Source organism: Anguilla anguilla, chromosome 7, assembly GCF_013347855.1.
Source record: "Anguilla anguilla isolate fAngAng1 chromosome 7, fAngAng1.pri, whole genome shotgun sequence".
Classification (NCBI taxonomy): Eukaryota; Metazoa; Chordata; class Actinopteri; order Anguilliformes; family Anguillidae; genus Anguilla; species Anguilla anguilla.
In genome coordinates this window covers 17,722,036-17,743,304 of record NC_049207.1, presented here as the reverse complement: position 1 = coordinate 17,743,304, position 21,269 = coordinate 17,722,036, and the positions used below count along the sequence as shown (strand labels likewise).

Genomic DNA, 21,269 nt, shown 5'->3' with positions numbered 1-21,269 from the left:
ACGCCGGCCAATCAGGTGAGGGGAATGGAGTCGTGTGACCGAGCCGGCAGCACAGGTTGGGAGCGGCTGTGTGTGTTCTGTGTTTCTCGCGAGTGACTCATCACTGTTTCACGCACACACCCGAGGCCTCGCTCACACACACACACACACACACAATCACAAGCTGCAGAAGCACCCGAGAGCCCAGACAATGCAACAGGGCTTTTCTTTTAACTGCACACACACACACAGTACAGACAAAAAGCAATCATTCAGAATAACATACGTAGTGTCTTAAACACAGAACACAAAGCCAGTCCCTGAGCATCCGCAGGTGCTAAAGCAAAGCAGCCGGTGAGAAAGCGAGCGCACACACCAACGCCACTCTCTCTCTCTCAGCGCTGCACCAGCGTGCAGGAGCCTGGGCGAGCGCTTCGGCAGAGAAATAAAATCCTGAGGAGATTTACAGTGGTGATGTCAGACGTCTCACGCCACAAGCTGGTGAGAGATAAACCTAATCGTCCCTCCTAACTGCACTGTTAATATGTGGGCACCCCGTGAAGCCTTGTTTTATGTCACATCCATATGCCATTCTGCATTTGAGATGTTTCCATTTTGTTTATTATTTAATAATCATTATCATGATGAGAATAATGATGGTGACACTATTCCCAGCCCTTATTGTACTTTATGTACCTTATTGTATCATTATCTTGATGTTGTATCATTATCCTAGTTTGACTTAGCATAGGTTAGGTCAGAGAGTAATGTTTACTCTGTGAACTGGACTGAATGTGTTCATGGCTACGAATAACTTACAAAATGAGTATTGTGCCTTATCGAATCTGTGTTTTGTGGTTGCTCCAATGACCTGTTCGGTATGCACTTATTGTACATCGCTTTAGATAAAAGCATCTGCCAAATAAATGCAATATAATGTAATTCGAATAATTCTAAGAAAACAATGAGAATATTTAATAAGAATTGGAATAAAGAAATAGCATGATTCTTATAGTTTTGCTATTTTGCAGATATTTTCAGATATTCATAGACAGCTTTTAGTCCCATTTGTCTGACTACGTTTCAGTCCAGCCTGTATTGTTGCTCATAACTCCTGAGGGGAGTGAAAAGCCTGTTTGTCATACTTTGTTTGGAAGGGGATCTCCTGTGGACTCAGAGCCCTGTTACTGTATCTTTGCCTTTGCGCTTAATTTGTGATAATGAATGCGTTCCCTTGCGGGATATGGGCTGAGCTCGAGGCGCCATCTTCGCTTTCTGAACGACGCGAAGAAAATCTGGATTCAAACTGCTGTTCTTCACTGAAGTTCAACTTTCCTGTCTGACAGTAAATCTTTCCACTCGCTCCCTGCATTATTCAAAACTAGGCATAATTAAGAATATTCGCTGAAAGTGTGTAAGAGAGTAAAGAGTATTTCAGAAGTCCAGTCAAACTTATGTGCTGCGGTACAATGTCTGTGAGGGATAAGTTAGCTTGCTTCGCTGATGTGACTTATAAAAATAAAAAAATAGCTGATTTTACTTATAAAAAAAGAGATGTATATGTACAGTGTGAAATTCCCACTGAATTAATGTGCAGCGCATGATCATGAGTAGAAATGAAGGTGATGTCGTTGGAATTGGGTTTTAAATGAGTAGGCTAACCGTGATCCTCGACTGCAGAGATATTAATGGGGTTTCTTCCATCCAAGTTTGATTGCAGTTTTTGAAACACAGATTAAGTCTCTGAGCTTGTTCTGAGTCTGAAAGGAGAAATGCTTACCTGTGCTTATTCAGGCTAATAATTCATCCTATAATTCATCGTTAGGATTTTGGATGGGAAAAAACAGAAAGGTCATCTCTACAGTGCAGGACCAGGGTTGCCTAGCCATGGTGTAGCTAATGTCTTTGGGATCTAATTTATATTGCGTTTATATTTAAATGAGTTCATTAGGCAGAAGCTTTTTGTCCAGATCAGTTCACAGGGCATTTATAGTGAATAAAATCAAGTGAAAATTAAAAGGTTAAATACAAATTCCTAAACAGAGTAGAGGGTGACATTATGGATATTAAGTGCAAAGCTGACAGAACTCAACCGTTATGCTGGTAAATTAAATTAAATATTAATCACAAGAATACATAACACAGTGTTCTTAGTACTAATTAATGGAGCGATAAAACAGAAACTTATAAAAGCGGGCAAGTAAAAAAGTGCCGTGTTCATACCTTAGTTGTAAACCTGAGATTCAAGGCTGAAATGAAGGGGAGGGATTGCAGATCTTAGGGGGTAGGAGCTGTAGAGCTGGGTTTCCAGCCAATGCTTAAAGACTGGCGGCGGGTCGGCGGACCTGATTGGCTCAGGGAGCTCACATAGGGCCCGCCCCCAGTAGGAGCCTGGGTGGAGGGCCAAGTGTTTGGAAGGTGTAGGTGAAGGTCTAGGTGTGGGTGATGTTCCTTGGGATCAGATATACTTTTAGGCTTTGGTTTTAGGTTTATGTCAGTGGGTTCAGATGTGAGTAGGTGCGAATGTTGCCTTTGGGAGGAGATGTGATTAAGGCAGATGCTGATGGAGGTATGTTATGTTAGGGAAGGTTACAGTGTGAGGCGCACTGCTACAGATGCAGAGTCATGCGCCCTGTGCGCAGTGGCCTAGTTTACTGACAGGTATGCGCCCCCCCACCCCTCCCCTCCCCCCTCCCAGCTTGTCCTTCAGCTTTCCACCTCCCAGGACAGAAAGTTTGGGTTTTGTTTTGTTTGGCAGAGACTCTGTCCCCACGGAAGCCCAACCACAGGCCCTCTCTCCAGTGTGCTGCTCTGTACTCAGGATATTAAACTCACTTTTGAGCACTTTTCCTGTCAGACTCTTTTCTCTCAGTCAGGGGGTGTGCGTCTCTGGCTTTGCTGCGTCTGGTCAGCAGCTTGGGTCACACAGCATTTCTGAGACGCCCTCTTGCTGCGCTCTCTGAAAGCTGCTGACCATCTCGCTCCTGAGCAGAAGGGTGTCTGTCCCGCGTCCTTGGAAAATGACCCGTCAGCTGGTGGTGCCACTCCTCACAGTGCCCTTCCCTGTCAGAACTGACTGATCTGCTCGTTCCGAGCCATCCCATAATTAATGGACGCTTGCCAAGCCGCTAACTCGGTAGAGAAAACCTCCACAGCCACACCGCTAACCCCGGAAACATCAAAGACACAGCCACCAGAGAGGCTGAGCTGACCTTCCATTTCATTCGTTCGCATATAAGGAAAAAAGTTTTTGATCAAAACCTATTATTCATTTATTTCCATTTTTTGGATGCCAGCTTGACGACTCTTAATATATTTAGCGAACCCTGTAGTGCTTCTTCCCCCACCCTAAGAAAAACACTTAGCAAGACACTGGAAGACAGCCTCTTATTGGACCAGACATGTCACCCTGTCCCAAGTAACCCATGCACAAAGAATCTGAGATTAAGACTGCTCATACATATGCTAACTATAAATACCTGCAGCTCAAATCAGAGCTTCTGTTCTGAGCTGCCTGCTTCCCTTTGTCTGATAACAGGGCCTGAATAAGAGTGTTTTATTCATACAGTAACATGATACCTCATTATTCAATGAATAAACCAATAAATCGGAATCTTTATGTTATGGCATATTTTTTTACGTTTTGTACATACTGTGCCACTTAACTTCACATTGTAGGCATGTAAAAAGCTACATTTCCCCCATGTTGACCCGAAAAAGCAAAATCAGCTTTTTCGTTTTTTATCATGAAGTAGCTTCAATGTAGTTAACTAAACTTAAGCTACTTTAAAAAAGTAGTCACCTACTTTTATCATTTCTCTATTAAATTGGTGCCTCAGTTAACTATATTTTCAGAGCAGCTAACCCAACACTGCGACACACGCTTCACATTCTGGCCCCTTTAACTCTTCAGTGGGGCCCACGCACGTACGCGACCTTCTGTCCCATGGGCACTGGGGTCTTTGCACTCTTACAAGTGATGCTGGGTAATCCCTGAGCTTTGAGCAGGGGTCTGGGGGATGGAGAGCGAATAGGATCAGGGCAGTATTATGGGGCAGCTGCATCCACCTCGTCCTCCACCCAGATCAGTCTGGAGAAACTAGCCCCGCTAGCTGCCCGCTTTGAGATTCCACATCTGAGCTTAGACCCTCCCCCCACCCAGGTCCCCATGGCGACAGCAGGCCGGTGGGTCCCGCAAAGTGCCGTGTTTAACAGCCCGTATTCAGCGTTCTACATCCCCTGTGCTCTATTTAAACTGAGTGCCATGCACTTTCAGGGGCTTTAATTGTGCCACGGGCGGATTACAGAGCGCTAAGTTTCCCAAATCCGTGGAGTGTTGCAGATGTGCCGGGGGGATGGAGTTAAGTGGGGGAGGGGGAGGGGGAGGGGGAGGGGCGTAAGTCAGTGACAGGCAGCTCAGCTCAGCTCAGGCCCTGCACATGTGAACTCCCCCAACAAGCCCTCAATCCCACAATCCTCTCCGTGTTTAATAATGGCCTGGGCAGCAGTGGGTGGCCCTCGGCCGGGATTACACATGGACGTACCCCAGCTACTCTAAAAACACAGCCATGGTGTGTCACTGGGCCCAGTCACTGATCACTCTGGAGCTGGAACAGGGCAGTAACACACCACCCTGTATTACCTCATACATGGTGACCCAAGAGCTGAACCAATCCTGAGTTCACCATTCATCTGACTGATCAGCACATGTATGTTCCCTTAGGCCAGAGCTAATTGTTATGTAGAAAAATAGGTGGATAGACAAACATTAAATATTTAACTGTTAAACATAAAAATAAATGAGCAAACATAATGTACAAATGAAAAGGCTGGAGTCTGTGGTAGAGGTACAGTGTTGAACAGTTGATGACGTTAGTCTGGCCGTGCTGTCTGCCCTTGGCCAAGAACCGCCTGTGCCCAGAAACAATGGGTTCCCGATATAGTACAGTGCCAGGACAGAGGTCTGAAACACAGAGGCCGGAACCGGAGGCCCACAGAACTCCTTTCCCTTGGGGTGGGGGTGCGAGACGGCACCGTTTGTTGACACTTTCAGTCCCTGTCCTCTCTGATGCTCTCCAGGGGATTAAGCCCTCTAAGTTTCTTAAATCCTTCAAGCGCTGCAGATGTTGTTTATGGTACGTTGGGAGGCTATATCCAGAGTTCCGCCCGCGTCCTCATGTCAACATTCCACCCCCCACCCCTCCCCCCCCCCCCCCCCCCCCCCACCCCACTCCCACCCTTCTCAGGCCCAGTATGAAATGCATATGTCAGTCAAGCTGAGATGCTGGCGCTGAGCGCGCGTGCACCTGTGATGTAACCCTCGCTATGGGATAAAGCGTGCCGGCTGAGATCTGGCACATTAGCGTCTAAGACCGTCTCTGGAATTATGTAATAGTCTGATGGATCAATGTCCTTAGATGTATATCCATAGTGAGATACGTGAACTTTTCTCTACATACGTTAACACCAGCATTACAAGGCTGTGTTTGCTTCCCCTGGATTTTTCTTTGTTGTGTTTGCCGCAGGGTTGACGGCATATTTTTAAGGAGCTAGGGAACCATTTTCCAATTTTTCCTGCTGCGATAAATACAATTAAGTTTGATTGATTAGCCCTTACAGACAGTGCTTAAAACGAGCCAATGGGAGAGGGTGTTTCAGGTTGGTAGGAACATGATTCCTGTTTTATACGTACATCTTTCTTGTCCTTGGTGATCAGGATGAAGCCGTTGCTGTCGACGATGTAGCAGTTTATTAGCTGGAAAGAAGGAGGAATGAAATAAACCTTAGTATCTGTCAACTTCCAGCAGCTATGACCAGTTGGTAACGCTCCATTATTATTCTGCAGATGAGCAGTTTGAAACCCACCCAGCCGTCATAGCCAAAAGTTTTGCATCCACTTAAATTAAATGCAGAGTACCCTAGCATAGCCATAGATATTATCATAATTGCCTTTCCACAATGTTAACTATTACTCATAATTGCAATATTTAAACCTTCTGGCCTGCAATTACACGACTACAATTTTGGTTTGATTCTGAGATGAGGTTTTATATTTGAACCGATGAATGTCAGCTCAATTTCCGTGAGGTTCGCATTATGAGACTAAAAATAGCCACACTTGTGTACAAATTAAGTTGTCATTAAATTCAACATGCGTTCACCTGACACATTCAAGAGTAACGGGAAATGGCACAAACAAATCAACTCCAAAAGTGGCCACGTCATTATTCCAGAAAAAGCTGTCAATTATCTAGTATGCATCACTGGGAACGCACCATGTAGAGGGCTACAGACCCAGAAAGGGACAGCAGCCCTCTGTAATCCTCAACTGAATATTTTGGGCACGTCTGAAGGGTGACTGACAGCTATGATGTGTGGGAGAGCTGGGCTACAAGAGCTTTGTGTGACTTTGAGAGACTTTGAAAAGATAAGAATCCTTGAGCATAGCATTGCATCATAGAAGGTGGACAATCCTTTTAGATCCATTGTTACATCACAGAGGGAGGGAGGTCCCTGTGGACCCACTGAGGCATCACTGAGGGTGAACTTCCTTGTGGTGGAAAGATAAGTAAACACGCAAGAGACTTAACTTAACACGAGACTTAACACTCACCATGCTCTCGCAGTCTAGGGGACAGGCGCCGTCCACGCGGCTGCACTACAGGAGGGGAGAGAGACCAGTCGTCAGCATGCAAATAAACAGGCACTGGCAGGGGTGATGCGGACTGCCCCTGGATTTGGAAATAACCATGGCAGCATCACAAAAATAGAATAGAATAGAATTTGTTTATTGTCATTGTACTGGTGCGTACAACGAAATTCAGGTGCACTGCCTGAGCGGAGCTCAAATATACAAGATAAAACCAGGTAATAAAAATATACCTTGTTTTTAAATACAACACCATCAATCAATGTACATTTCATTGAGGGAGAAACAATGGAGGCTGCCCAGTCAGCCTGTCAATCTGTCTGTCTGTCTGTCTAGTTTTCTGTCAGACTGACTAATGGTGCTCCTCTTTTTCCAGTTTGCCTGTGTCGGGGATGCTCCTTCACTCATAACACACGCACTCGATCTCACTGCAGCACTCTCAACCTCTTTAGGCCGCCCACTATAAATGAGAGCAGGCAGCCACCTACACAGAGAGCCGGGCATCCACCGAGAGACTGCTGCTACCGCAGGAGCCTGGGCGAGCTCGACTGCAGCTAGAGACCACTGCACTAATACAGGGCTCTTTTAACACCCGAATATTACATTAGCATACTCTTTACAGCGCCTCGCTGAGTTCCTCGAAACATCATAAACTATGAGACCGCAGCCTGCCCACAGTAGATGGCACGGCTTTGTTCACGGTGACGTTACTCAGATTGCCCATTGTATTGTTCAGATGAGTGACAACAGCAAGCACGCACAAACATACCAGAAATGCACACTGCGTCAGTTTTAATCCTTGTAACATAATCAAGGAGATGACAGGACACTCGTAGTTGTGTTTTCTGGTACAAATGCTGCGTAGCGTACGTGAGTTATACGGCGGGTCCATTTATAGCGGGCGGAGATGCCGGTGCCCGGCTGCGCTGGCGCGACGTATCAGGTGTCTGTCAGGGAACATCCTGTAAGGTCTACTTCGCGGAACCCTGCCCAGCTGTTCTGGGGTGTGACGCCGAAGCACTGTCTCAGCACAGATAATTCGATTACTGTGCTGGCATGCTCCGCTCCACAGTGGGACCAAGCCAGGGGGCCGCAGGCGGCCATCTTGCCCTCTACTGTGACTCCAACACTGGGGGCACGCGGCTGAGACACTGGGCATGAGATGCAGAGTCACTGGGTAACCATTTGAGTGGAAGTCAGAGGATATCATGGCAGAAGGAGGAAAGGCCTAGTGTGTATTTGTGTGTGTGTGCATGTATGCGCGCGTGTGTGCATGATAGTGTATGAGTGTGTGTGTGTCTGTGTCTATCTGTGTGTTGTGTGTGTGTGTGTGTTCATGTATGCGTGCGTGTGTGCATGATAGTGTATGAGTGCGTGTCTGTGTCTGTGTGTGTGTGTGAGTGCAGATCTCAGTGCAGCAGCCCTCTCCCTCCTCTCCTCACGTGTGAATGAGCCGCTGCAGCTCGACTGCCCACATTACCCATGTGAGGCCAGCCAGAGAGACACACAGATGCTGGAGAAAGGCACACTGAGCTGCGAGACATGGGGGGAGCGATGAGCACAAAGGCAGAAGGAAACAGAGAAAGAGAGCGAGGGAGAGGAAGGGGGAGAGGGCGAGAGAGGCAGGGAGGAAGAGAGAGAAGGGACTCTGAGAAGCTGTGCAGTCTGCCAGTGCAATGCAGCACAAAGCCAAACCCCACACCAAACTGCACATTACGACAATGACAATGACTGGCACCTCTCAGAACTAGGCCTGGAGCTCAAAGTAAAGTTCCTCTCTAATTATGTGTTTTACCCTATTCTGAACCAGTACATGGACTTAAGTTGAAATGCCTTAAAATCCATATAATCTGTGTTCACCCTGAGAAAAGAGCCTTGGAATTTTTAAAAGGCACGCAGTAATAGCTAATGCTAAAGCTAACACTAATGTTTGAAAAGTAGGCATTAATACCTAATACTACTGTGAGCAGTAGAGGAGTTCACCATAACAGCTCATGAAATGCTAACGTTAATGGTTGAAAACCATGTAGCAATAGCTAACGCACATGCCAATCCTTGGCAAAACATGCCACAACAGCTAATACTACCAAGTGTGCAGGCTAAGCCAGTGGTAAAACCGTAAAAAGCCCTGCTTGGATCTCAGCCAGCTTGGATTTGGAGCTCTACAGCAGCGTGTTTCTGAAGATGGTGGCTGCCCCCTGGTCTAGCCAGCACAGGAGCCCCCTGCCCTGTCTGCCTGTTGTGACTGCCCACTCACAGAGCTGGTTCTGCTGTCTTCCTGCCTAATCACAGAGCTTGTTCTGCTATCTTCTTGGCCAATCACAAAGCTTGTTCTGCTGTCTTCCTGCCCAAATAACAAAGCTTGTTCTGTTGATTGATTGTTGAACTATGACACAGACTTTGCATTCAACACAGAGGGTGAACCAGGGCCTCACTTGAAAATCACAGGCAATTTTCCCAGCAGTCAATATTTCCCAAATCACACCAGGAAGCGCCGCATGCGCCAATGCCGCGGCGCATGCACGCAGCCAATGCCGCCGGCGCATTCAGGTGACGCTTCAGCGCTGCATCAGCTGAGCGTTCGCCACTGCCAGGGCTCAGGTTCCTTTAGAGGGAGGGAAGGAAGGAAGTGGAAGTGTTGATGATGTCACTCATCCCCACTCAAGGTCACATGGTGCAGCAAGAGCACGCCCCTGCAGGGCACGAGGGGGGGGGGGGGTGGGGGTGGGTGGTGGGGGGGGGGGGTTGGGGTGTGAGTGGCTCTCCATCAACGGGTCCTGCATCTCGCTGAGCAGAACGCTCTTGAGCTGTGTGTGTGTGCATCCCTGCAAGTGTGTGTGCATCCCTGTGTGTGTGCGTGTGTGTTTGTGCATCCCTGCGAGTGTGTGTGCGTGTGCGTGTCTAATCTGTTCTGCCGAGGCGCTGGGCTAAGATTGCTGCTGCACCAGGCAGCTGGAGTTAATTTCGTTCCTGTAGAAAGAAATAATAGAAAGTGGGGAAGTGTACTTACATCTGTGTCATTGGGCTGCAGGAGGCGATGCAGAGCAGAATGAAGAAAGAGAGAGAGAGAGAGAAAATCACTGTGGGTAATTTAAAGCACGTACAGATCACATGACAGACTGGCAGCTCTGTGACGAGCCATCGGATTATTGAAATTCCCTGACAGGAAAGCTGGGCTGCTTCCAGTCCGGAACGCAGGCACATTTTCCAGAGAAAATGGTAGAGAAGACCCCGTCGAGCCAACCCGGCCTTCGCTGAACCAAACCGATTGTTGTGGGCTTTTATTTTACGGACACCGCGATGCTCGGGGGGCTTTTTTAAAAGTGTGGGGAGGCCGCGGTCGGCACGGCGGCCGCGCGTCTCCCTCACCTCTCGGGTCACGCTGCACACGGTGGCCAGATTAGCAGATTAACCGTGGGCAAGATTGAAAAACCTGAACTGAATATATAGAGCGTGACGCCGGGGAAGTGGCCAATTCATCATATCTCTCTCCCCCACCCCACCCCCCCCACCCCTTCTGTTAGAGCGGCGGCCTGCAGTGGAGAGCGCTGTGATTCACACAGACTCCCTCTGAGGCCTCTCAGCCGCCCCCTCCGAAAAACCAGCCCGCCGTTCTCCTCCTAAAAAGCCTGGCTTTGTGAAGACCTGAAGAGCCCAGTGGGTCAAGGGACTGCAGTGCTGTTACATCAATCATCTTTCCTTTGTAAATACTCCAGTGAGGTCTAGTTGCCTGGCCTTCCTCAAGCATTTAAACGCAGACAAGGCAAAAACATTTTCTCTTAGGTTTTCCATTCTTCGTAATCTTTTAACGAGCATACAGCGCATTCTTATAAAAACCCATGGAGCAAAAAATAAAAATGAACGACCTTCGACATGTTGAAGAGCTTTAATCTGGCGTGGCTCCTAATGGTAAATTCCGACCCAGGAAGTCTCAACAACCAGCACCAACATTAAATTAAGACATTCAAGTGATATTTTGAAGTGAACATCAAATATTTTAGGACATTCAAAACTTAAATCCAGTTAGTTCCAGAGTTATGACCCTGTGGAATGGTCTGGCCTCAGTAGGCCCAGACCATCTGAACAGCTTTCCTTTCTGGAGAGTAGACGCAGTAACACGCTAGATTTGTGCGCATAGATACAAGCTTCAGCGGGCCTTTTAATTACCTAAAAAATTCCAGTGGATGTTCAGGGAGGGGAGACAGAAACATGAGCAAGGAGATGGTCTGGTCAAACGAAGCAATACTCTATGTACAGTAATATTGTATAACCATTAACAATTAACGAGCATCAGAATATACTGTTGCTCTCACATGTCTTAGGTATCTGACTTTACATAAAGATTAACTAACCATGCTCCAAGGACATTTACCAACACATTAAGTCTGAAGAATGTCATAATTCAGAGGAGCCATTAGAGAGTAAGAAGTTTATGTAACCCACAATGCATTTCACCTTCAGTGTCTCGCACAAAGCACAGTCACAGTGAATAACTGACTGTATACAGGTTCCCATTCTGTTCAGAATGCTTTTCCAAACAGAAATATGTTCTTGTATTCTGTTCTGTTTATTTATTCATTCATTAATTCACTCATTTTATTCTATATTTCATTTTATTTTAGTTTCTCAATTCCCCCTTACCCATGTCACACTGTTTTACTTTGGGAATTTAATAAATGAATACATAATCCAAGCACGTAATATATGCAGATAGGGAGATGAAATAGCTGTTCATACATTATGGATGCAAAAATAATTCCCATGAATTGGCTCTCTGCATTTTTGTCCCATTGACTTGCAGAATTCAAAGGAATAAGGTTATTCAAAACTTTGAAACGTCTTTCAAAATTATTTTTAAAGAAAGCATTCACTTGGGAACTGCTGTTACTTAAAATTATATTTTAAGTCCAGAGTATGTCCTTGGCCTTGAGTTCAGTCGGTATGTACACATTTATGTGCATTTATTCTTATGCCATGCAGAATGTAATCGATTGCAAATATAATAAAGGGTCACATTTCTAGGAATATATATATATGTGTACGTTATTCATAAAAAAGGATTAGGAACATGTATTGATCACCTTTTATATTTATGTGCAGCATTGTTTAAATTTAGGTTGCTTGTGCACATATTAGAATTCAATCTAGTAATATAAAAATCACAAACAATTATGGGATTATAATTGAGGCCTCAATTGAGCCAAACCTTTGTCCTTTTGCAAATAAGGTGTTTTAGTTTTCAATCGGTTTGCTTTTTTCTTTGCCAGTGCTGTGTGGCAAATTCATTTTGGTAACTCATTAATAAAAAATCCAGCACGTGCATTTATTTGGAATCAAATCATTTTGACCAGAACAAATTCTGATTGGCTCCCATCCTTTGAGTCAAAGCTTAGCAGCCCCAGACAGGTTTTTAGAGGAGGCAGAAGGGCTGGGGACACAGTGTGGACGGGAGGGGAGGGGGCAGGGCGGGGGTGCGTGTGTGGGGCTGCCTCCACTGGGATTCCACATTATTTCTACAGGCATGCACCACTTCTTCCCAGCTGGGCATAGCAGAGACCCCCCCTTCCCCCCCCCCTCCATGTCCCTGAGACAGTCTGCTGAGAAGTCCCAGATCTCTCCTCAGCAGGGGTGATGCTCTCTGCTTCACACTTAGACATGAGTCTATCAGCATCACAAAGTTACAATGTTACGCTCCTCTGAGATAGAACGTGTGTGTGGGTAAATGCGTGTGCGTGTGTGTGTGTGTGTGTGTGTGTGTGTGTTCCTGTACACACTCAGACTGGTGCATGAGCACATTTTTTCTTTACATGTTTGTGCGCAAGTGTGCATGCACACGCTAATGCGTTTTGCCTGTAAAATATGTACGCTAGCAGAAATGCAGCAGTGCTAGAGGATGTGATTAAACCAGGGCATAACCCGGTCAGAAACGCTGTCCGTCCCAGTGCTTTGTGGGACAGCGCCGCTACAGCAGAGCGCGTGACTTAGCAAAAATATGGATGTCCTTGGACAAGTGCTCATCTATGCCACAGAAGCATTACAGACCTACAGCGTCTGCAGGACGCAACAAAAATATCCCCTTTATTCAAATGAGTCTTTTCTTAGATGCAGGACATTACTGTGACCAAACGATACGGCAGAAAGAGGTCTCTAAGTTAAACTTCTAGTTCCATGGCAGTTTTTTTTCCAACTCAATATTTCCTTTGTCATGTTTTTATGATCTTGCACGCGCCGGATTTGCCCTTCTCATATGCTGCGATTGATGCTCTTGTCACGAGAAACGCTTAGAAATTTTCACTCGCGTAATAATAATATATTATTATAACCGTTCAGTAACATTGTAATAATGTGGCGTCTCTCCAGCGGAGCCACGGAGCGAGAGTAATGGATCATGGTTAAATGATAGGTCAGGCCTGTAATAATGTGGGTTTAAGCACCATGATTACTAATTAAAGGCCACTGGAGAGGGGAAGCCAGCGCTGGTCACATTCTTGTGATTGTGAGCCTTCAGTATGCGCTATACTGTACGTGCCAGACCGGAGCAGATCTACCTTACAGCTCCTTACTTGTGCCCTGATACCAACATAGGTTATCATAGCAGGTTTCACAGTGATGACTTGTGATGTCACACTATTATCTTCTATGAGGGTTCGTGGAGGGGTTCCTATTTTGGAATCCATGGGTACAGGTACATAAGGGGGATCTTACTGCTTACCTGTTTGGCGATCGCCCAAAACCTGGTCTCCATCAGCTCCAGGGTCATTTGCACCCCTATGGCTGAAAGACAAAAGAAAGGAAAATGGGAAACGTGGTCGGTCAGTGTATCATGAAGCACAGAAAATGAACCTGATGCTCAGCTCACAGTACCCTGAAACTCAGCCAGGTGACTGAATGGCGCTGTCTAGCACAGTTGGCAGTTAGGTTCACCCTGTGAAGCTCGCGCAGGGGCGGGGGTGGGAGTGGGGGTGCGCGGTGGGAACGGGAATCGGCATTAGACGTGCAAACATGAGTCACTTCACGTCAGCGCGGTAACAGGGGACATGCGGCCCTCAGGGGTCCACCAATGTCACTGGATCAAATGGCACTGGAGGCAGAATGTGAAATAGGTTATGCTGAATGTCACCAGGGTCCTTCCTTCCATGTTAGAGTCAGATATTTGTGTGTGCAAGCACGCACGTGTGTGTGTGCGTGTGTGTGTTGGGGCCAGGGACCACAGACAAGGGCCAACATATGCCGGCACCTGAATTGAATATTGCAGAGGAACACATGATGGCTACACTGTCAGTGGCAGTTGGGTGGATGATGTCACCTGGGATGGGATGTGATGTGATGTCATTGCGTAATCCCTCTATGCGGTTACACGCTGGTCTGCCCCACTGCGGGGGAGAAGCCATTTTGAATCAGCATCAAACAGCTGCGCTACCAAGCACACGGCTTTGCTCGGAGACCCTACTGCGCAACCCTAGTCTATTCCTGTCCTCCTTGGCCTGGGACTGCACCCTTCCTACTGTCTTTAGAAAGACATTCAGATAAAGCACAATGCAGTCTTTCCAACCCTAAAAATGTAAAACCTCAAATTTTATTTTAAGGCACCTCAATCAAAAGTCACACAGGCTTCAATAATTACTGACCATTTTTTAATATTGCAGGTTTCTTTATTTCTTTTTTTTGTTTTGTTTTGTTTTGTTTTGTTTTTAAAAAAAAGAAAAGAACAAAGACTGTGCATGCAGGAAATAATGTGTTTATTCTTGCTTCAGATTTTAATCAAGCCTTTCGGAGATGCATTTGTGTCGAGTGCATTGAAGCTGCAGAACAGAGTAGCAACTAATTAAAATGATCTAACTGATTAGGGGAAGCTACGAATGGACTCCAGCACTCCACCACAACGTCTGACTTTGTTTGGAATTAATCTCGACCATCAATCATTAAAAACAAGGGGAGGAGAGTCTGGAAAGAAGAGATTTAATTACTTAAGGGGGAGAGGAAAAAATGGATCTTTGAGGAAGTCTTAATAAAGCAAGATATACATTTTCACACCTCTCAGTGGGTATATAGCAATAACAGCAGCAGATGTTTGCACATTTGTTTCTATTAATATTCACTGTTATCACGTCGAAATCACCACCAATTCATACTTAAAGGCTTGATACCATTCTTAGGTTATTTATTTGTCAACACTTCATCGTCCCCCAACAGCACTCTAAAATCATGGCCTATTATCTCAGTCCTACTAATCTATCATCAGACGCAAGGTTTTATCATTTAGCACGGAGAACACATCTCTGTAATCAGCGGAAGATTACTCCACTGGAGTTAACCAGATGAGTATTGCTTCATTAAAGTAGCGAGAAGGTTGATGCACCCAAGGACCAATTTTAGGGTCAATTTCTTTTTCTATTTGCATACTTCCACGGAGAGACATCATCTGCAAGCGCAAGGTCTCTTTCCACCGTTATGTGGAGGGTACACACTTGAGACGACTATCTTTGAGATATTAAATGCTGCACATGCAAAAATTCTCTTCAGAATCAGAATGTGAATTCGTAGGCAGTTCATAGGCAAATTAAAAATTTTCAATCAAGTCTGGGCCCACGTGTTCAATATATATTTAAAGAAAAAAGTGTTCATTTGTATATATAAACATAGCTCACACCAAGACCAAATCATTTCCATCTTTTTAGCAATACTGAAATAGTGGTTCATGATTTTATGTCATGAAAGCTGGACTGCAGTGATGGCATCTTCTGTCTGATTCAAAACACAGCTACCAGGCTTTTAAGCTTCACAAGCTTAGCAATAAGGTCCTGACCTGTTCTGCCACTCTATGTGCTCGTTTAACTTCTGAATATCACATTTCAAGTATTTGAAATGACATTTAAAGTAGCATAAAACCAATATAAAGAAAAGGCTGCTATGCTAGGATTTGGCTAATAGCACTACTTTTTATTGTCTTCATGCAGGTCCTGACTATATTCCTGAGTCGCTGCCCCCATGTGTCCCCAGTAGCTTAGACCCCCTGCTGAAAGCCTACTGTGTCCCGAAGGGCTGCCTAAGAACAGTGGCTGACTGCTTTTCAGTGCAGGCTGCTGAACTATGGACCCGAGCATGTGCCCACAACTTAATGTTTTAGCCTTCAGCATTTCATTATGCATTTCATAATTTTGCATACATTTCATTATTTTCCATTGACCTAGTTTTTTTAAACTGTCTGAATTATTTTGAAAATGATTAAAAAATTATTATTTTTTTTACCAGCATTGCATTAATTTAATGAATTTACTGAATCAAGGACATAATATGCAGAGCACTGTAATTTATTATTATTATTTATTTTAAAAAATTTGTTCTAAATGTAAAGAGAGAGAGAAAGGGGGACAGGCAGAGAGGTGCTGAGGTACTTTAGCCAAGCTCAAGTTTCGATTCCCAAGAGAGTTATTCTGGAGTTTATGGGCCTGAGAGGAAATCATCTCTCTCTTACAGGAAGAGTGGTCTGCAGGTCTGCAGGGAAATGAACTCAGGCCACCGGACAAGTTTCCACACACCATGTGACCAGAACCATAATTAATTCTCAGCTTGAAAAACAAATGGAGCCCTGTGATGCTATTAATCAAAGAGAGCCTGGACTCTCACCGGCCTACTGCAAACAGCCCACTCAGTCACACTCAGCCCGGCCTGAAAGCACATAATAAACAACCCCTGACCCATACATAATAAAGCCTGGATACTGAGAACACACGCTAGGCGCATGCACATATTTGGTTTAGCATCTTTAATATCATGCTGAACATTAACCACAAGAGGATCGTTCACTTGCCATGTGTAAGAGGGTAGTTGAATATTGGAGCAGCAACATCAACCCAGAATGCATCCCCCCCCCCCCCCCCCACTCCCTAACACCATGGCAACCCAGACAGATCTTTCACACCTACTGTCTGCCCTCAAGAAGAGTATTTGGGTCCATCAGCCGATGACTCGCGATACCTTTTGTCATTAACGGCCAATCTCATCAAATTGCCTAGCCGATCATAACCTTAATGCTCACAGGGACGGGAAGGGCAACAGCACGGTGATGCTCATAAAAGCCTTTTAGAGGTGACCTCCCGGTAAAAAAATAAGAGACACAGAATAATCCCTCATTTCTACAGTGTTACAGGGCACACTGTCCCAACTCTCATGGGGTGTGGACAGGCTCCAAGTGAGGTGAAACTTTAGAAGCACGCAGTAATGTCCTATCAGCTGTAAGGCTGTGCGGGCTGTTTGTTTTGGAAAAGACATAAATGAGAAAGCTGATCCCCCGCATTGAGTCCCATCGAGCTGAGAACACACAGAGCTCAGGTGCTTGGCTCAGCGGCATTAACTGTTCCATCTGGAGGAAGGCAGCGAGCCATTATTAGCGGTGAAACAGTTGCTAGGCTCGGAGCCCGCCAGGCCGTATTCGGGACCCCGAGGTTCGACCGGAGGCGCTGCTACCTCCGAAGGAGAAAACCCTCCGTTTTGACCCACTTTACGAGGAGGAGGAGGCGATGGGAAAAGCTCCATTCAGGAACCGGTTAAATCCACTAATAGAGTAGAAGTCCTCAGCGTCTCATTGATACACAAAGCCATCTGTTGTTGAATTTGGCTCTGGGCTGCATTGTCACACAAAGGGAACTCAGCAGCTTTTTTTTCTGTGTGACTCACACAGTACAAACACGCATTAGCGAAGCGCTGGGTATTTCTGTTTTCTGGCCGTTACATATCAGAGAAGGCCCTTATATAACAGAGAACACCGCCAGGCCTAAATGTGCCCACCTGCCCCTGTGAACTTCGGCCCCTGACAAAAGGAATTCCGAGCGGAGGGGACCCGGGACAGAGCGGCGGCGGCGGCGTCGCCTCGCAGCTGCGGTGGGGAAGGCGCGGCTCGCGCTCATCGTGTTTCCGCACGTGTTTGGGAAGCCATAAACTGGAGGCCCCGGGGAATGCTGTGCGTCAGAGGGCTCATACTGTGAGAGGCTGATGGAACTTTGGTGCCATTGCAGTCATTTGGATTGGATCGCCGTAGAAATTCAGAAGAGCTGTTTCGCAGAAACCGTGTTTTTGACTGCACTGCACTGCCTGTATCACAGCCAGTGTGTTGTATGGGGACCGAACTCGCCCCTTCCAGAACATTGAGTGGGGACACACTTCTGTTGTATTTCAGCAATGTAATAAACCCGAACATCTCGAGAAAATATCCAGCTCATAAAAATTTGCCGGGTAAGTGTGAATGCTAGGGAAATACATTTTATCATCTTTGACATGCTAAAACATTTCCTATTTCTTTTTTAAGTTTTTGTCCTTTTTCCTCCTAGTCTGGAACAACCAATTTTATTCACAAGTCACATGAGATTTGACTACGCACACCTGCGGCAGCTTTTACTGACCGAGCGCAACAATCCTATTTTCATTCGCGCCACACTCATCTGTGCGACGTGCTCTATCATTTCAGAAAGCACCACCGGGGGCCGTCTCCCAGAGCGTGTGATGTCACGTGTGATGTCACACAGCTTCCTCTTCCCACGGTGCAGTCCGCACGTCAGCCCTGGGATGGTCTCTATTGAGAACCACACCGTTGGGCCCATCCACTTGCTGGAAAAGTGCCAGGAAACACCATCCAGCTGAGCACATGCACTGTTTCTATTAGAGCCTTAATGTGCATTGACTGAAATGGAAAAAGGTAGAAATGAGTGATGTGCAGATAGAGTTTTATTAGCTGAAATTTGTTTTACATAAAGCACTCCTTGGAGCAGGGTAACTAAAATGTATTCAAACAGGAGGCGACCAAAAGCTTTTTAATTTTAACTTCAGCAAAGTGCACCTCCCTTCCCTTCTTTCATTTGAACATGCCTTATAAAGCTGGTTGGGTATAGACAGTTTATAATTATGCTCTCTAGGGTGAGAACAGTTTGTAATGATGTTCTTTATTTTGCATGGTTTGAGCAGTGGGGAGAACGCTCGCATAATTACAATGACTAAATTCCAGCTTTGCTGGTGTGGGTGAGGAGAGCAAGGCTGGATTAGCATTCAATCTCCAAAGCATTCCAAAACCAAGTAACCTTCAAGTTCATTAGTGTGCCAACGGATTTGGGAGATCATGAAATATACATTAAGAAATTTCAAGTATTGCTGAGTAATCACAGCTTGTCATGCAAAGGAAGGAATTATATTATGCGAGGGCAGTCACTGTTTTGTTCTGTCAATTTGCAATATCATGCATTAGACAAAAGCAAGAAGCTTACTCTTACTATTGAGATTGCAAAAAATCTACAACAATTGTACAGAGAATGCTTTTCAAGGAGCATTGGCTTGTACAAAAACTGACAAGCAAAATGTTATAAACATGTTCAAAAGGCTGACAATATTACAACAAATATGACAATATTTTCTTGTATTGACTACTCAAAGTCAAAAGGTATGGACACATTGTTTATATGGGTCTATTTTGCATTATGTGGGTACTGATATAACTATTAATATTTTGTATAAATTACTGTAACCTACTGGCCGTGAAATTATATTATCAAATTTTAAACAATGATCTATTAAGAACTCTCCTCACAGACACACCTACAATTTACTAGATCTATAACACATCCAAACAATCTTATCCAAAACAAATTATCCAGAGCAATGAGATAGGAAATCATTTTTAATCCATATACTCCTGCCAGGAATTCCATCTCATTCTCCCTGAGAAACTTGTTGTCCACTCCCTCCTTTGCACATTGGCTGAAATATTCACAACTCCCTCCCAACCAAACATGCAATCTTTACTTATTAGCTCAAGAATGCATACATTTCCCCCCTATTTTTATTTTTCCTTTTATTCTCCTCCACCTTTTTTTTCTAAAGATGTATTAATATCTTTCATCTTCTTTCCCTTGCTTACTTCTCTTCTCATTCACATTGCCCTTTTCCTTCACTCTGCAGACACCCACTTACAATCTTGGGCCCAAGACTGTGTTTTTGATACGCTGCTTTATTCCTGCATGAACAAGTAAATAATTTTACCATCAGACTCGACCCCAAGATTCTTTTTTCTGTCACTGCTCACTTGGCTCAGGGCAGCACAGCACAGCACCGAGGTAAATAACAGCCCAGTAAAACCGCTCAGCAGAAGACTGCGCGAGTAATGAGTCTTCCTGCCCGGGCTCTAATTGACTGTCTCCCATCAGCGCTCACGCTTATTACTTCCTGCCATTTTCGCACGGACGGGGGCGTATCCCATTTCCCCCAAAACACCGCGCCGCCGGGCTGGAGGCAGAAGCGCTAGAGGGGATGAATCGGAGCAGAAGGGCTCGGTCTGAAGGAGCCGTCCCGCCCCCAGAGCGCCCCCTGGATGGAGGCAAAGGCCTTTTTTGGGCACGGGAGAGAAGTGTTTCCCCTCATACATACATTACTGTCATTCGGCAGATGCTCTTATGCAGATTTTTAGCATTTCACAGTGTGCCTCAGAAACACTGCAATGCAGCTTGCTGGGAAAGCCCAAACGCATCTGAACAGAAGTCTTCCTTCCGGCGGATCTCGAACGTGCAGCGCAGGTTTAACATGTAAAAACACTCGTCTTCTTTTTCTAAGATCCTGCAGTGCAGAGGCTGCTGAAGACAGGGCTGTGAGAAAAGCTCCCTCTCTCTCCAGCCCAATAAAAGTGATCTCTCTCTCTCTCTCTCTCTCTCTCTCTAACTCTGAGAATATGGCCCCTCAGAGGGCATGATGGGAAAATGGCCTGGGTAGGCTGATGAACTTCCACTGCCATGTGTCATGCACACATTCCCATCTGAAAGACAGTGTAATCTTCTCAATGCAGATTATCTTCCTTTCAGATTGTGCAGCGTAGGATAAAAACAGCAACAACAACAAAAATGAGATGGGAGGGGACACACAATGCTGTGCACTTTCTAAACCTTCCAAAGCATCTGTTTTTTGCAGGGTCACAGACTTGACTTGTGGAACTGAACAGCCAGCAATTATTTTGGCTCAATTCTTGAAATCACCTGACGTGTACAGCTTGACATAAAACAGCAAAGCAAGGGTGGATGCCTGAGCAGAAAGAATCATATTTATGTTGTCTTAATGTTTGTCATAAGAATTCAGTTAGTGACTCTTTCCTATTTGAAATACCAGGGAAAGGTGTAATTAAGCAACTCAGTGCCTAGCTTAGTTCAAACAACATCCTTGAAACTTTCCAGTCAGGATTTATATAAAACTGTAGTACTGAAAGTGCACTTGCCAATGTTGATAACCATCCACTACTGTCATCAGACAGCATCTCTGTATCTGTACTAGTGCTTCTTGACCCAAGTGCAGCTTTTGACCCACTCCAGAGACTCCAGAGCTATATTGGACTTTGTGGACAGGCGCTCTCTTTGTTTAAGTCATACTTGTATGGCAGCATCCAGTTTGTTCAATTACATTGAGAATGTTCTAATCTCTCAAAGGTAAAATGCGGCAGATGACGCACAGGTATACATCTGGGAAGTCAACGGAGCAACGGGCGAAGCCAAGCAAAGGGCTGAAAGACATCTGTAAGGGAAGACTCGTTTTAAAAATCCCTGACTGCAGAAATCAGAGGAGAGCGCATATAGTAAGTCAGGAGATATTTACAGAGGTCCTCGGAGAGGCTCTC

The 21,269-nt window shown here is 45.4% G+C and overlaps 1 protein-coding gene across 1 annotated transcript in view; it reads right to left on the bottom strand.

Annotated features, from left to right (window-relative positions):
• The window catches only part of cacna2d4a (calcium channel, voltage-dependent, alpha 2/delta subunit 4a), a 110,474-nt gene that overhangs the window by 12,710 nt on the left and 76,495 nt on the right, over window positions 1-21,269 (bottom strand). Inside the window, exons 30-33 of the mRNA XM_035426459.1 lie at window positions 13,341-13,402; window positions 9,639-9,653; window positions 6,593-6,637; window positions 5,672-5,734 (exon numbers count right to left, since the gene is read on the bottom strand). Coding sequence (XP_035282350.1) covers window positions 5,672-5,734; window positions 6,593-6,637; window positions 9,639-9,653; window positions 13,341-13,402 — 185 coding nt within the window. The remainder of the gene's footprint in view (window positions 1-5,671; window positions 5,735-6,592; window positions 6,638-9,638; window positions 9,654-13,340; window positions 13,403-21,269) is intronic.